General features: G+C 41.5%; 2 protein-coding genes across 4 annotated transcripts; one reads left to right on the top strand and one right to left on the bottom strand.

Moving 5' to 3' along the window:
- The first annotated feature begins 302 nt into the window (after positions 1-302).
- Positions 303-4,276, top strand: LOC117776312 (Krueppel-like factor 10). Of its 2 annotated transcripts, XM_034610141.1 has the most exons (5): positions 1,104-1,234; positions 1,361-1,952; positions 2,058-2,111; positions 2,142-2,931; positions 3,139-4,276. In XM_034610141.1, exons 3-5 carry the CDS (start codon positions 2,061-2,063, stop codon positions 3,390-3,392), a joined length of 1,095 nt encoding a protein of 364 aa, XP_034466032.1. In that variant the 5' UTR covers positions 1,104-1,234; positions 1,361-1,952; positions 2,058-2,060; the 3' UTR covers positions 3,393-4,276. The 2 variants fall into 2 exon arrangements, with proteins under 2 accessions (XP_034466031.1, XP_034466032.1); XM_034610140.1 differs by lacking the exon at positions 1,361-1,952 and adding an exon at positions 303-454 and having other exon boundaries at positions 1,004-1,234; positions 2,058-2,931.
- Positions 3,950-12,402, bottom strand: LOC117776311 (antizyme inhibitor 1-like). Of its 2 annotated transcripts, none has more exons than XM_034610139.1 (12): positions 12,177-12,402; positions 10,123-10,244; positions 8,752-8,961; positions 8,392-8,565; positions 7,838-8,010; positions 7,513-7,647; positions 7,254-7,335; positions 6,996-7,070; positions 6,493-6,658; positions 6,203-6,318; positions 5,303-5,520; positions 3,950-5,180 (listed from the first exon to the last, which is right to left on the bottom strand). In XM_034610139.1, the coding sequence occupies exons 3-12, from the start codon at positions 8,851-8,853 to the stop codon at positions 5,066-5,068; spliced, it is 1,356 nt and encodes a 451-aa protein (XP_034466030.1). In that variant the 5' UTR covers positions 8,854-8,961; positions 10,123-10,244; positions 12,177-12,402; the 3' UTR covers positions 3,950-5,065. The 2 variants fall into 2 exon arrangements, with proteins under 2 accessions (XP_034466030.1, XP_034466029.1); XM_034610138.1 differs by lacking the exon at positions 12,177-12,402 and adding an exon at positions 10,945-11,146.
- Between the last annotated feature and the right edge of the window lie 1,127 nt (positions 12,403-13,529).

Raw genomic sequence — 13,529 nt, 5'->3', positions numbered from 1 at the left:
TTTAAACAATCCACATCCACTGTACTACAAAGCGATATGATCATAGACAAAGTGCATATACATTTGAAGAGTATACTGCCATCTGCAGTTTGATAACATTCTGGGATGAAGTTGCTAAGATAATGGGATCCTTAGGACATGTGGGGGACCGGTGGGGGCTCTCCGGCTCTGCACGAGGATGTTTCCCACACTACCTATAAACCATCAGGGGGACCACACCGTCTCCACGGGGCTGTCAGCCGCCGATCACGCACCCACTCCGTCTTCCATTGGTCGGTACCTCACACACCTTTTCTCAGCATTGGGCGACGCCATGGGCCCCGCCCCTCTTTTCCGGCACCGCATTTGAAACGTTGGAATCGATGACCGTGGACGAGGCTGAGGAGCAGGTCTGGTTTCCTGAGATCAGCACAAGGAGCTGCCGAGCTGCCAGCTCTTAAACCTGCCTTAAGATGTGAGTAGATCGGGTTAGTTCCTTCTAAGTAACATTTCATATTGGGTATAAGTGATGGTGTTCGATGTGATGGATATGATGATAACCATGTACTGTGTGTGTGTGTGTGTGTGTGTGTGTGTGTGTGTGTGTGTGTGTGTGTGTGTGTGTGTGTGGGGGGGGGTCAGGTCAGGGAGGGCTAGTTAGACTGTGTGGTGTGACTGTTTGTGTAAGCAGCACAGCTGGTGCTTCTGTCCCCCATGGAAGTAGGTGAAAGTTCCCCAGTGCAAAATAGCTGCAGCTGATCATGCTCACTTCACATGCTCCTCTACATATTCTGCTGGTGATGGCAGTGATCATTAGGCTGTGTAACACTGAATGGATGTTGCTGAGAGCCTGAGACATGACCTGCCTATATGATGCATGGGTAATTGTGTGCAAATCCTTAAATCCAGCCCAGTGATTCAAGACTATGTGATGTATTGAACATTTACCAAATCTAAATCTAATGAAGGAACTCTGCATTGTCTAGTGCTGTGCCTAGAACATTTTGTTTTGCTCTCATACCAGATATCCAACATGGAAGTTGAGGAGCTCCAATCAGACATCCAGAGTGACCTCCAGCCTGCAGCTATGGGTGCAGGTGACATGGAGGCTGTGGAGGCTCTGATGTCCATGAATAATCACTGGAAAACCAGGAGGTTTGGGCTGAGACACTTCAGACCCCTGACTCCATCCTCAGACTGCTCAGAGGAAGAGTCTGCCCCTCCAGAGTCCACTGTTGTACAGGAATCCCCTCTGGTAAGTGTTGTGACACAAATTGGCTAAGAGTTTAGACAAAGTTTTTGCATACCTGGTCTCGACTATAACTTTAGGCACAAGAGTATTTTGAAGAGTTGTCTGTACTATGCTTCTATTCTGTTCCAGTAGATTGCCTCTGCCGGCGGTGATATAGTGGCAGTGGCTACAATGTAGTCTTATTGTGCAACAACAACAGTTCATGAAATGTCCACTAAAGTGTTTTTGTCACCATTAAAAGGTTAAAATTGTTATTCTGCGCCTTTGCTAAGTTTCTGGCCACATTCATAAAGGAGTCTCACTCTGAAGTGTCATGAAACTTGGGTTGTTGCAGGAAGATGGAGGTGGAAATGTGAATGAGAGAGTTGGAGAGAGGAGTTTGGATTTTACCGAGAGGAACTATTTTGGCTGAACCTTTTTCTCATGTGGACAATGTTAATGAAGGATTTGACTTCGATGGCCATCCCTACTTGTTTGAGCCGGAGTTTACAGAATAAGAATTCTGACAAATTGAGGAATGAAGGAGGAGATCAACAAGCAGAAGGGAGACGAGCTGCTGCATGGTTGTGAGTGAGACTTCTTGAGCGAGACATTTGTTATGTAGCCAGACTCTTAGCAAAGATTGGACTGTCGCAGTTGCCCATAAGATTACATTGTAACCACTGCTGTCGAGTTGCGGCTGCCGGCGGAGGCAATCTATTGGACCAATTCCAAACTTTTTGTAAGTACCCTTCATTGACACAATCACATTTTCAAACATAAGGCGCAGGTTGAGAAATCTGAGAATTTCCTTTTTAAAAATGTAATAACCTTCCTTTCCTCTCAGTGTATGACACCTCCATACAGCCCACCCCACTGCGAGGCCACACATCTACCCTCAGCTGCTACCTTGCATCAACGTGCACTATCTGAACGTCTGACTTGGCAGCCAGCAGAAGGCGCTAATCTGGTCGCACACACTGCTGCTTCTCAGCAGAGGTTCCAATGCACCAGTGTGATCCGTCACACGGCAGATGGTCAGCACTGCTGCTGCAGCATCCATCCTGACAGACTCACTGAAGTTCATACTAAGGACTTCAAAAGAGATTTGAACTTTGAAGATGGGCTGAACACCAGAGACTCAGAGAAGATTATTGTAATGCAGTCTGACTCACCTCAGAAGCCTTTAACTGTGACTTACCCGGAAGTGGGGAAGGAAAACAAGACCCAGAGGAGCCTTTCAGGCCCAGATGATAAATCCATCATACCTCAGCGTGTCTCTCCTGTACCTGTCTACAGTCAAATTCTTCCTGTCTCTTCTCTGTCCACCACTGTTGTGCAAAAGCCTATAACAGCTTTTGAGAGTCAGATGCAACACCAACTACTAACAGAACAACACACACTACAGAAGCCAAAACACCACACTGCTTCTTCTGCCCAGGCCTTTATTCTTGGGGGTCAGGTTGCACAAGGCCCCCTAATGCTCCTTGTCCCTCAGCTGGTCATTTCTGCTCTGTACATTCAGCCAGCGCTGGTGACACCTGGTGGCAACAAGTTACCAGCCATCGCGCCTGCACCTCGTCGTACGTTGCTGCAGCAACGACAAAACCCACTGCAGCCAGAGGTGTCCCGTGTACGAAGTTATGCATGTTCGCATGAGGACTGCAGCAAGACCTACTTCAAGAGCTCCCACCTCAAGGCCCACATGAGGACGCACACAGGTAAGTGATGAGAGATGTGGATAGTAATTGTACTGTGATTGCAGTGTCAGGAAAGTGTATATCTTTTAATCATGTAACCCAGTCACATGTCAGCATCTGGTGCAGACAATGATTAAAAGAGTAATAGTAGTTAAAAGAGAATAGATGAGACATCAGATGTTCCTCAGTGACGATACAGTTTCCACTTTACTGTCTGTGTTGCATCAGGTGAGAAGCCCTTTAAATGCAAATGGCAGGGCTGTGAGAGGCGATTCGCTCGCTCTGATGAGCTGTCCCGCCACCGCCACACCCACACGGGAGAGAAGAAGTTTGTCTGCCCCATGTGCCTCAACTGCTTCATGCGGAGTGACCACCTGGCCAAGCATGCCCGGAGACACCTAGCAGCGAAGAAGATGCCTTGCTGGAGGTTAGGGGTCACCCAGGCTGCTGGCCTGGCTGCTCCTAATGAAGCCAACGACTGAGGAATTACACTGACAGAATCAAATGTAAATAGTTTTCTTAAAGCAATTTCCCTTTTTTCCCCACACCAAATGTGTTGTATGTTTAACTCAGTGATATTTGACATGTGAATGTTGCATGATAATCTATTTGTTACACTGCAATTTTGCACAAAGTTGTTTTTTGAGGCTGATGTTGAACTCTTTATTAAATTTAAAAACATTTATTCTCGGTCATTATTAAATTGTGTCCAGAATTTATTACACCCCCGTTACTCCTGGAATTTAAGTCTGATCTGTATCTGGATGTTATTTGGATGATGAAAGAGTTATGTCAGTGCCAGGTATAAGAGCCATGGAATTTGAAATTATCCAGAAAAGATATTTCACATGCTATCACACAGCACAGATTTACAATAACATATGTATTTTTAATAGTTCCTAAACGGTTTTGACCTTTAGTCTGTTTTCACATTATCCAGAATGAGAATTGGATTATCTTTTTTTTTGCTATGATTGTACAATAGCAGGTTGGTTTCACTAAGTACAACATTTATGGTGTTTTATGATAACATTACACATTCAGTCCAGTCAGTGAGGTGTTTATTATTGTTCAGGTTGACAAGCACAGCTAGAAGTGTATATACAGGTAATGTCATGCCTTACACAGAGATTGGAAGACCACTTCACAGATATGATGCAGACTTTGCAAGTACACTTGCAGAATCCGAACATGTCTGTACTTGAAATCTTTTTTTTAAACAAATACAATAGAAATTGTAAAATATGATGGGTTTTAACAGTTTCAGTTTTGATTTCTTTAAAAAAACAAAACAAGCCCCTTTTCCATGTTAGCTGACTTGCTACTCATCAACACTTGCTTTGTTCCATCTGCAACACGTGCTGTCGAAATCTGCTGCTACGTTGTGGTAAAGCAGTCACCAACTGGTCCTTCACTCGCACCTCAGACCTCAAACCACAACACCAGTTTACTGGTGAACACCAAGCCACTAGCTTCCCAACAAACACAAGGGCAGACTGAAGTTTACCAGGAGCAGGTGACGGCACATTGATCACACTGGCTTCATCAAACAGATGAATAAATGCACGGTCACATGTGCAGCAACATAGTGCTGCGAGCCTTCAGTTTAAAACAGCGATAAAGACGACACATTTGAAATGACTGGTATGAAGCTTTTATCACACAAAATAAACTATACAACCAATTAAAATCATTAAAATACATCTTGAGGCTAACCCTACAAGGTCTCAGAACTGTTCTATTTAAATACACTGCTTCACTCTGGAATATATATATATATATATATATATATATATATATATATATATATATATCTTACTTTACAAGAGCAGCAGTGATACAAATAATACATTTGTCAAATATTATTTAAAATCATTTCATGTCTACTGTATGAGTGTAAACTGTACTGCCATGGGATACCCAAAGCAAAGGGAAGAATGAATCTGTCTTATTGGATACTAATTAACACCTTGGGGTGTCCAGGTCTAAACACAAGTTACACTGTACATTAGGCTTTGTGAGATCAATTATATCTGGTCCCAGCAAGTTCAAGCACTATCTGCACTGTTAATTTACTTCATCCCAGTGGAATGTTGAGGAGACGTAGCTAGCAGCAGAACACAGTAAAGTAAAAGCCCTCCTGTCCTGATGATTGCTAAGCTGGGACAGAGAGTGCAGCCTCTGTTTGGCAGGTATTGAGGAAATAAGGGACCAATGAGAAGTTCTTCATTGTAGCCTCCTGGGCGACACCAGTGTCCTGCATTTCAAACCTGGTGGAGGAAAAGGAAAACAAACCTGAGTCAGAGGCACATGTATGATCAGAAGACAAGGATTATTTAAAACTTAGCCACGCAGTTCAATCTTAAAAATACCATCTATCACCTGTCCTTACCAGTCTCTGGAGGAGATTACATAGTATACAGGGGGTGGGGGTGAGTCAGTGGTGGTGCTGAGTGGCTGGCCCAGACTGTAGGCCCCAGCATGGGTGAACACGAGCCAGTCTCCGATGTTGAGCTCAGGTAACAAACAGTGCTCCACTACCTGATCCAGGTCATCCCCAGAGGGACCCCACAGGCTGCTGCTGAACACTGGAGCATCCAGGGAGGTGTTCTAATAGCACACACAGAAGAGATTGTCCGTTTGTACATGCATCACAACAATCTGTTTCAGTAAACTATAGTGTAAGAAGTGGTGTTTTACACTTAATAACAGTGAGATTATGGGAAACACAATCTCGGAGCCTCTGATGACAAATTAGCCTCTGGGACAAAGGGGGATATTTTGGGGCTTCTGGTGTCGAAAGTGGATAACCGGGCCAAGACTCTCCACACAAAACACAAACAGTGATACTTATTCTAGGTGTTTTAGGTCCAGGCGTCACTTTGGCTAATCTATATTAACACATACCTGTGTATAAATGCAGATAAATTAAAAAGCAGATAGCTGATGCATTTCGGTCAATGTGTTTTACCCCTTTTGCTCGCCACATGAAATGTTTACCTGCGGGCAACCAAAGCCTGCTGAAAGGTGATTGGTCAAACTAGAAAGAGAAACCAGAAGGCTTCCAGAATTTTACCATTTTAATTTCACTTTATAAAAGAAATGTTTTATGTTGATCATCTTGACAATTGACCAATTTAAGTTTTGCACTATGGGTAAGCTGTGCTTGTATTTATTGTCCTGTGTACAGAGTGAGCTGATGTAAAAGAGAGAAAACAACTCTCACTATATGAATAAAGGTTGAATGAATAGATATGTTTACATCTTGACCCAGAGAATTTTTGTGACTCACCCTGTGAACAGATGGTGCAGCGATCCTTGTTTCAGAGAGTTTGCTGGCAAATGATCCATACACTCCCTCGTTCATGTAGTACTGGAACTCTGGCTCATCGTTTGGATAAAGCTCATCTGTTGAGACAGATTTTGCACAAAATCTTTGAGAATGCAAGGCATTTATTCTTTAACTTTTTCATATTTAGTTGTATATTACAGCTTGAGATTCAGAAATTTGCATAGTTGTCTTTGGCGCAGCAGTTGGGCTGACATTACAGAATGCATCAGTGAAAGTGACAATCGACTGACCGTGTGCCTGTTTCTGGCGATCTCGTGCCACCACCTCCTTGGAAATGATGTTAACAGCCAAGGTGAAAGCAGAGGACACGAAGAAGCTGCCAGGCTCAGCAATGATGGAGACCCCAGTAGACAGAGGGAAGTATAGGTCCACCATAGACATGACTGCACTATTGATCTGCAAAGAAGATACCAAGTGGTAAAAAGTAGGAACCAAAACGGGTAGGCCTCCAAATTTTACAATTAAGACATTATAATCAATCTCATCGACAACCCCTGAAGAGTGGCATCAATCAAGCCCATCATAGTAGAAATACCACCGAATACAGTGTGTGCTATGGCTGTGCAGCAAAATCAAAAATATTTCACATGGTACAATTTGAAAACTGATAGATAATACATTGTATTTCATAAGATACTGTAATTTCTTTGTCCCCATCATTTAAAAAAAATGCAATTCAATGCAGTACATTGCACATTTCTCTACCCGTGTGGTGTGTATGGAATTCACTGACCAGCTCCAGCGGAGTGTCAGAGGCACTGAAGCCGCCTCCAATGTCCAGGATTTTCATGTTGAAGCCAATTTCCTCCTGAGGCAGACAAAAGCTTGTTAATGTGTAAACAAAATCACAAGTGATCATCAAAGTACTGAGTGTTTATAGAGCGACCGCAAGTGTCCAAGGGTTAAACTGTGTGTCGGAAGGTGATGGAGAGTGGTGGTCACTGAACTGAGCAGTGTAACAAGCTACATAACAATGTTTGTAATTACTTACTCCCATATCAAAGACACAGCGGGCATCTGAGATGGCATGAATATACACCTGGTCATCTTCACAGGAGACGGAAATGTGGGACCTTTGGGGTGAAGGTTTCATGGTCAATATGACACCCAAAAAATTGCTCAATTTTATTTATGTAGTAGGCTGGTTGGTAAATTCGAGTGAGTTCTGTATTCGTCTTTGTACCCTATCTATAGTTGCATTTCTTCAAACTGCTTTATAACCAATCACAGAGCATTTCTGCAGAGCTCACCTGACCCCAACGACCTGTACACCGAGCTCCTTAGCTCTCTCCAGCAGATGTCTGCAGTCTTTAAGGGAACAGCCAAATGCCATGCTTATCTCATCGTCTGGGCTCGATGCCTCTGTGGCCACCTGCAGCAGCAGCCTGAATCAACACACAGGAAACAAAGAACCATGGTACATCATTATTTGATAAAAGCATTTTTGTTGCTCATATAATGAATAGTGAGTAATAACTGATAACTGAGCCAATTATTTAAGAATGTTGAAATGGCAATTTCATGTCATGTAATCACTGGCCCTGGGATTTAATACTAATACAGTCAAACACCTACTTGGCATTGGGGTGGCAGCGTGAAATCTTGCGTAGCTCTGCTTCATTATCACACACCAGAAGGTCAATGCCATTCTTAGCAGCATATTTAATCTGGGAGACCTGTTTGCAGACACCACTGTAGATTATGTCTTCAGAGGGAATACCATAGCTCTGCACCAGCTCCAGTTCAGACTGACATACAAAGAGAAAAAGACACAATTGTATTTCAGTACTATACAGTATGTGGTTTAGTAAACAGACAATTTATTATATCATGTCCATCCTGCATGGTTTACCATAAACAAAATACATGATCAACAACGTTTAAAAGGTGAGCAGAGGTACACTGACCACTTGGTGGTGCACCAGAGGTTGTGTAATATTGTTCTATATAAGTGTACTAGTAGTTGCTTGGAGGGGTGGTATATATTGATCCAAACTTAGTACCATGTAACAAGTTCTTTAAAACATGTCTGTAAGACCGTGCAGCCTAAACAGTGCACACTGCAACTGTGATTATTTAATGTGAAGACTGATCTGACAACAGAGATCTAATCTGTTGTGAGAAAGTACCTTGTTGGTGCATATAAATCCAGTGCCCAGAGCAGCAAGAACTTCAATAACAGCTGGACTACTGTTGCATCTGACAGTGTAGTAGGGCCGAATTTGGCCCATCTGCGTTCGCCAGCGAACATGCTGCCTCAGTACGACTCCCAGGTCTGCTACAAAAAATGCATTCCTCTCCGACTGAGGAAGACAGAAGTGTACATGTGGAAGAGTCAGCAAAACATGCAAGCTTTGGCAAAACTTGTCTACATGTAAAATTACTACATACAGTTAACAAGGCAATACATTAACAGGCGTTTGAGAAAATTACAACACAGTAAGAGGTCATGTGCTAAACGTGCATCATGTTTCACTGAGATTCCTTACCAGAGTTTGTTCATTAATGTGGTTGTCAATCACGTCGCAGAGCGCTGTGCCTGCCTCCAGCAGGCCAACAGAATACTGTGGCTCATCAGCAATACCTTTCATCCTCTCAACCGTTTTCCTCTAATCCGACAGGCATAAAGAATGTGGCTAATCTGAGTTGTCTTGCTCGCTCGATCCTGAGCCCCTGGGGTCCTAGACTTTTACAACAAACTGCAAGAAAAGTCAACATAAGACATGAATTTTAAAGAGGCAGAAGAAATTAGCCATTATTGGACAATATACATTTATTATTTGTTTTTTCCTACTCTCATTTATTCATTAACTGGAAGATAAACTTCTCTGATTTGATCCATAAACAAGCCACTTCAGTGAGCATCCAATCAGAGCACAGAACAGGTTTCATGTTGTGGGAAAGCTTTGTGGAAGAGGCCTATTCTTCTGAAAAGCCACTGTGAAAACACAGAGTCTGGGGCACAGGGTTCATTTACTTTACCATCAATTACTCCCAACAATCACCATTAAACCCTGAGCTGGTGACCCGTAAAGGTTCTTTTTGATGGCATTAAGCAAGGTACAATACTGTCTGCGTCTCTGTCACAACTTTACTTTCAATAATGTTGCACAATACGTCAGAGATGTACAGTAGTGACTAGACCACATCTGAAATGACTGTGGCTTTGGGAGGTTAAATGGGGAGACTAAACAATGTGCCTGGAAAGACTGCTGTGTTCTACACTATGACAAGGCTAAAACAAACAGATGAATAGACAGTAGGCCAGGGGTAACATTTTGGTGCCTACTTGATTTCATGGTGAAAAAAAGGACTGAAGTCTGTAGGTGTTAATTAGTCCTCTGCTTGAACAGGAGTTAAAGAATTTGGGGAAATGGCTTGACCGAAGCGTCTCTTTAAAAATCAATCATGATTTTATATAACATGGAAAAAAGCTTAAATATACATTTCACATATTAGTTGAATATATATATATATATATATATATATATATATATATATATATATATATATATATATATATATATATTAAGCAAAACTACTGCAGATAATAATCAGTCCAGAACACAGTGCCCTGTCATTTTAGTGACTGAAAGTGCTGAAAATAGATCTGAAATGTTAGATCTAATATTATAGTTTGTGATTTATCTGGGGCAAGCTATTTCTTAATATATCCATCTGTTTCTTCTATCATGAGTTTCAGTTAAGCAATAACGATGTTTGTCCCTGCAAGCAGAAACACACACACAGCAAAATGCTAGATAAAACACAGTTTAGTTTGCATGTGTTTCTGCTATGAGAGTATCAACAATCCATCAAGGGTACGCATTAATTCCTCAGTTCACATCTAATGTACTCACATGGATGAGTCCTGGGATGAACTCGTCCACTATCAGCTAGGATCCCAAGGTGGCTCGGCGTTGAAGTCAAATGGCTCCCGGTATAGAGCTGCCCCTAAATCCTCTGGATAGTTGTTGTACACCTGCACAGGGACAAATGAGGACAGGGCACATTGGAATCAGTCACTGAGAGAGAAACAACTGTGACGAGGAGAGCGACTGTTTCTCCACTGACACAGGCTCCAATCTACCTTCACATTTAATGCTCTGTACAATCAAATGTGTTGAGGAAATGTTGACGAGCAGGCAGAATGAGTTCTGAGTGAAAGGCAATGGAGGAAGAACAAATAATATGTTTTAGGGTTTACTGGATAAGTGATACATGTTTTCTGTTAAGACTGTATTGAATATCTGAAGGTTGGTACTCAGACCCATGCGCCATGATAAAGTACTTTGATCCAAGGCAATTATGATAGTTTCAAATGAATTGACATTGCTATGTTACATGGTAAGAAGTATTGTCACTCCAAACACCAAACACTTCCCATTCTGCTACTAATTCACAGCCATATTTAACACGTCGGACTCAAGTTTCCTTGCTAGCTATTGTGACAGGTCGTTTACGTTCATTGATAAAGTTCAGATTAGCCTTAGCTCGCTACATAGCTATACACAATGTAAATGTTGTACAGGAATCTATCATGTTTCAACAATGATGCGACTGGACATTACGTTATTTCCAATGTATTACAACTTGCATTAGTTGCTTTCGCTACATTTGCCGGTCCATTCAACCACATGCTAATTAGCAAGCTAACAACGCGGTTAGCTAACGTTACTTACGTCTGCTGAAAACCCAAAAGAGGGGACAGAGCGCTTTTTCTTTTTAGGCGGAATTTTTAAAGAGTGGTGGGTTTACAAGGAGAGAAAAGTAAAACGGCCATGGACGAGGAGGATTAGCTCGAGTTATTGTTGGTCGATGCTGTGTAGATGCGAGCGGCTACGGACCATTTGTAACGAGGGGGAGGACGACAACAGTGGCGACAGAGCGAGGAGCAAACAAGTGGCCCACTGAAACTAACAGGAGCACATCCGGTTACAGTATCAGAATAAAATGCATGTTAACGAACATATCACGACGTCTTTTGATTAATGAAAGACATAGATGCAGAAAAATATCGTTTTCATCAAAGTTTTCATTCAGGATTTCTTTCTCATAATCAATATGACTCAATAATTACAAACTATAAGAACTATTTCCAGCGTGATGCTACTTAAATACGGCGAATTGATCCAATGCAGAGGGGCGGGATTTAGAGATGTCAAAAATACATCTCAGTTTTCCAAAGAAATGATTGATTACACGTGGACTAATGTCACGCTTAATAGCAACAATAATAATGGTCTCATTCTAAATACACATAATTGTGTACTGTGAGCGTATGCAGGTTTATTTTTATTCCTATGTTTTACAGTTTCACCATATTCTATACAAAGATGCATCAATCTTATTTTTTCAGATCTGATTCTAATACCTGAATTTGGAACACTACCTATACCAGTTGATTATTATTATTATTATTTTTAGGGCCCGAGCACCTCTGGTGGGAGGGCCCTAAAAATAATAATCATCTCAACTTCATATTGAGATGAATGTCATCTCAACAAGATGGAGATATAAACTACCACGAATTTCGCGTTTTCGTGACTTGGCATCAAAGTTTGATTACACGCCGTCAAAACACGAGGTTGTGTATCTCGGACATACATGGTCCAATTGAGTCCAAACTAGACATGTAAGACAAGATTCCTGGCCTGATGTCATCTACACAGAAATTATGACTTAAAATCACAGCTCACAAGTGAATTGTGGCAGTGGCTGATACAGATATTGAATTGGATCTGTCCCAATTATAATTCTATATTCTATTCTATGTTATTACAACATAATGTTCCATATACAATGAAAGTTAATTGTATCTTCACCAAACAAAACCACAAACTTGACTAAATTCTATATACAGTTACTTTTATAAACAATAAATAGGCCATCTTCAAAAAAATGTCAAGTTTACCTGTGTTATGTCTTCATTGTGTTCCCCATGGCTCAGTATTAAGGATTTTAATTTTCCTTTTTCTTTCTTTCTGTTGCCAAAAATCAACAGTTGCAAAACAGAAGTCCCATGAGTAATGAGTTAGATGGATGCATGTATTTTGTCTTCAAGTTCAAGCTCAAACTGGATTTTCCCCGTCCCTTTGCCTTTGTTGTTGTGACTTTGACAAGTTGTGCCTGCCTCTGGAAGTGCAGGGTCTGGGGCAGTGTGTTTTTTTTCCAAGGAGAGACATTTGCATGTCTCCCTCCTCAACAGGAGGAGGAGGGTGCCAAGGAACGCTCAGCTACTGTTACAGAGTGACAGGCACATACTGTACAGTCCTTATCAATTCAAATGTGTATAATTGGAATACACATAATAACAATTCATCTCAAAATAATGTACATCTTGAGGTTTTCTAGGATTCAATGAACACATTTATCACCTATCTTAAACTGTATGTTTCCATGGAGATTATATGTTAATTGAAGAAAAGAGCTAAATCCTAAATCTTTATCATCCTGAGTAGCCCACAGCAAATAACACTGCATGTGTTTTTCTGCGAACAGTTGTGAGTTCTCATAACTGTGACATCCTTCAGAGTGTTAGATTAGCTTTGAGTACTCCTCGGGGACAAAAAATAAACAATAGCAGCAATTGTTTCTTCAATAAAACTATTGCTTAGAATCCATTGTCAAGGCTGGAGAGGCAGCGTCTTTGCCTCGCACTGCAACACAAAAGCTATTCCGTGTGTTGTGCCTGTTCTCTCCAACACGAAATGAGCCTATGTTAAATATAAGTCTAATCGCACATACCATCTAAAGTGCCTTACAGTAACACACAATGTTTGATTCCCATTGTTTGGATCATAATAGCTGTCGCAGGCACTGAGTATGCGACAGCGGGACATGTGTACCACCCACTGTGAGGGCAAATACTCCAGTGGCTGCATTGTGCAGCAGGAATTCTTATTTGCAAACATTGCAAACAGATTACATCAACACACAGACTTGGAAAGACCTTGCGTAGGTTAACCCCAACAGACCAAAAGTCTCCAGTCACAGAGGAAAAAACAACATTGTCCCACAGCGAAAAAGAAAAGGGTGAAACACCTCCAACAAATTGATTATATACATAGGTTTAATTATGAAATATATGTAATAAACAGTCAGTTCAGATAAGGCACCTGCAAATCTATCTCAGTATATCAGTATCTCTCTGTACTTGAATAAGTGACTCTTTAAACCCACCATGAATTGGTCTTATGCAAGAAGAAGCGTTGTAAGTGTTGTTAAGTCACTCAGCAATGGATTCTACTCTTTTTGCCAAAGAATG

Source organism: Hippoglossus hippoglossus, chromosome 16 (assembly GCF_009819705.1).
Source record: "Hippoglossus hippoglossus isolate fHipHip1 chromosome 16, fHipHip1.pri, whole genome shotgun sequence".
NCBI lineage: Eukaryota > Metazoa > Chordata > Actinopteri > Pleuronectiformes > Pleuronectidae > Hippoglossus > Hippoglossus hippoglossus.
This window is presented reverse-complemented; position numbering and strand designations above follow the sequence as displayed.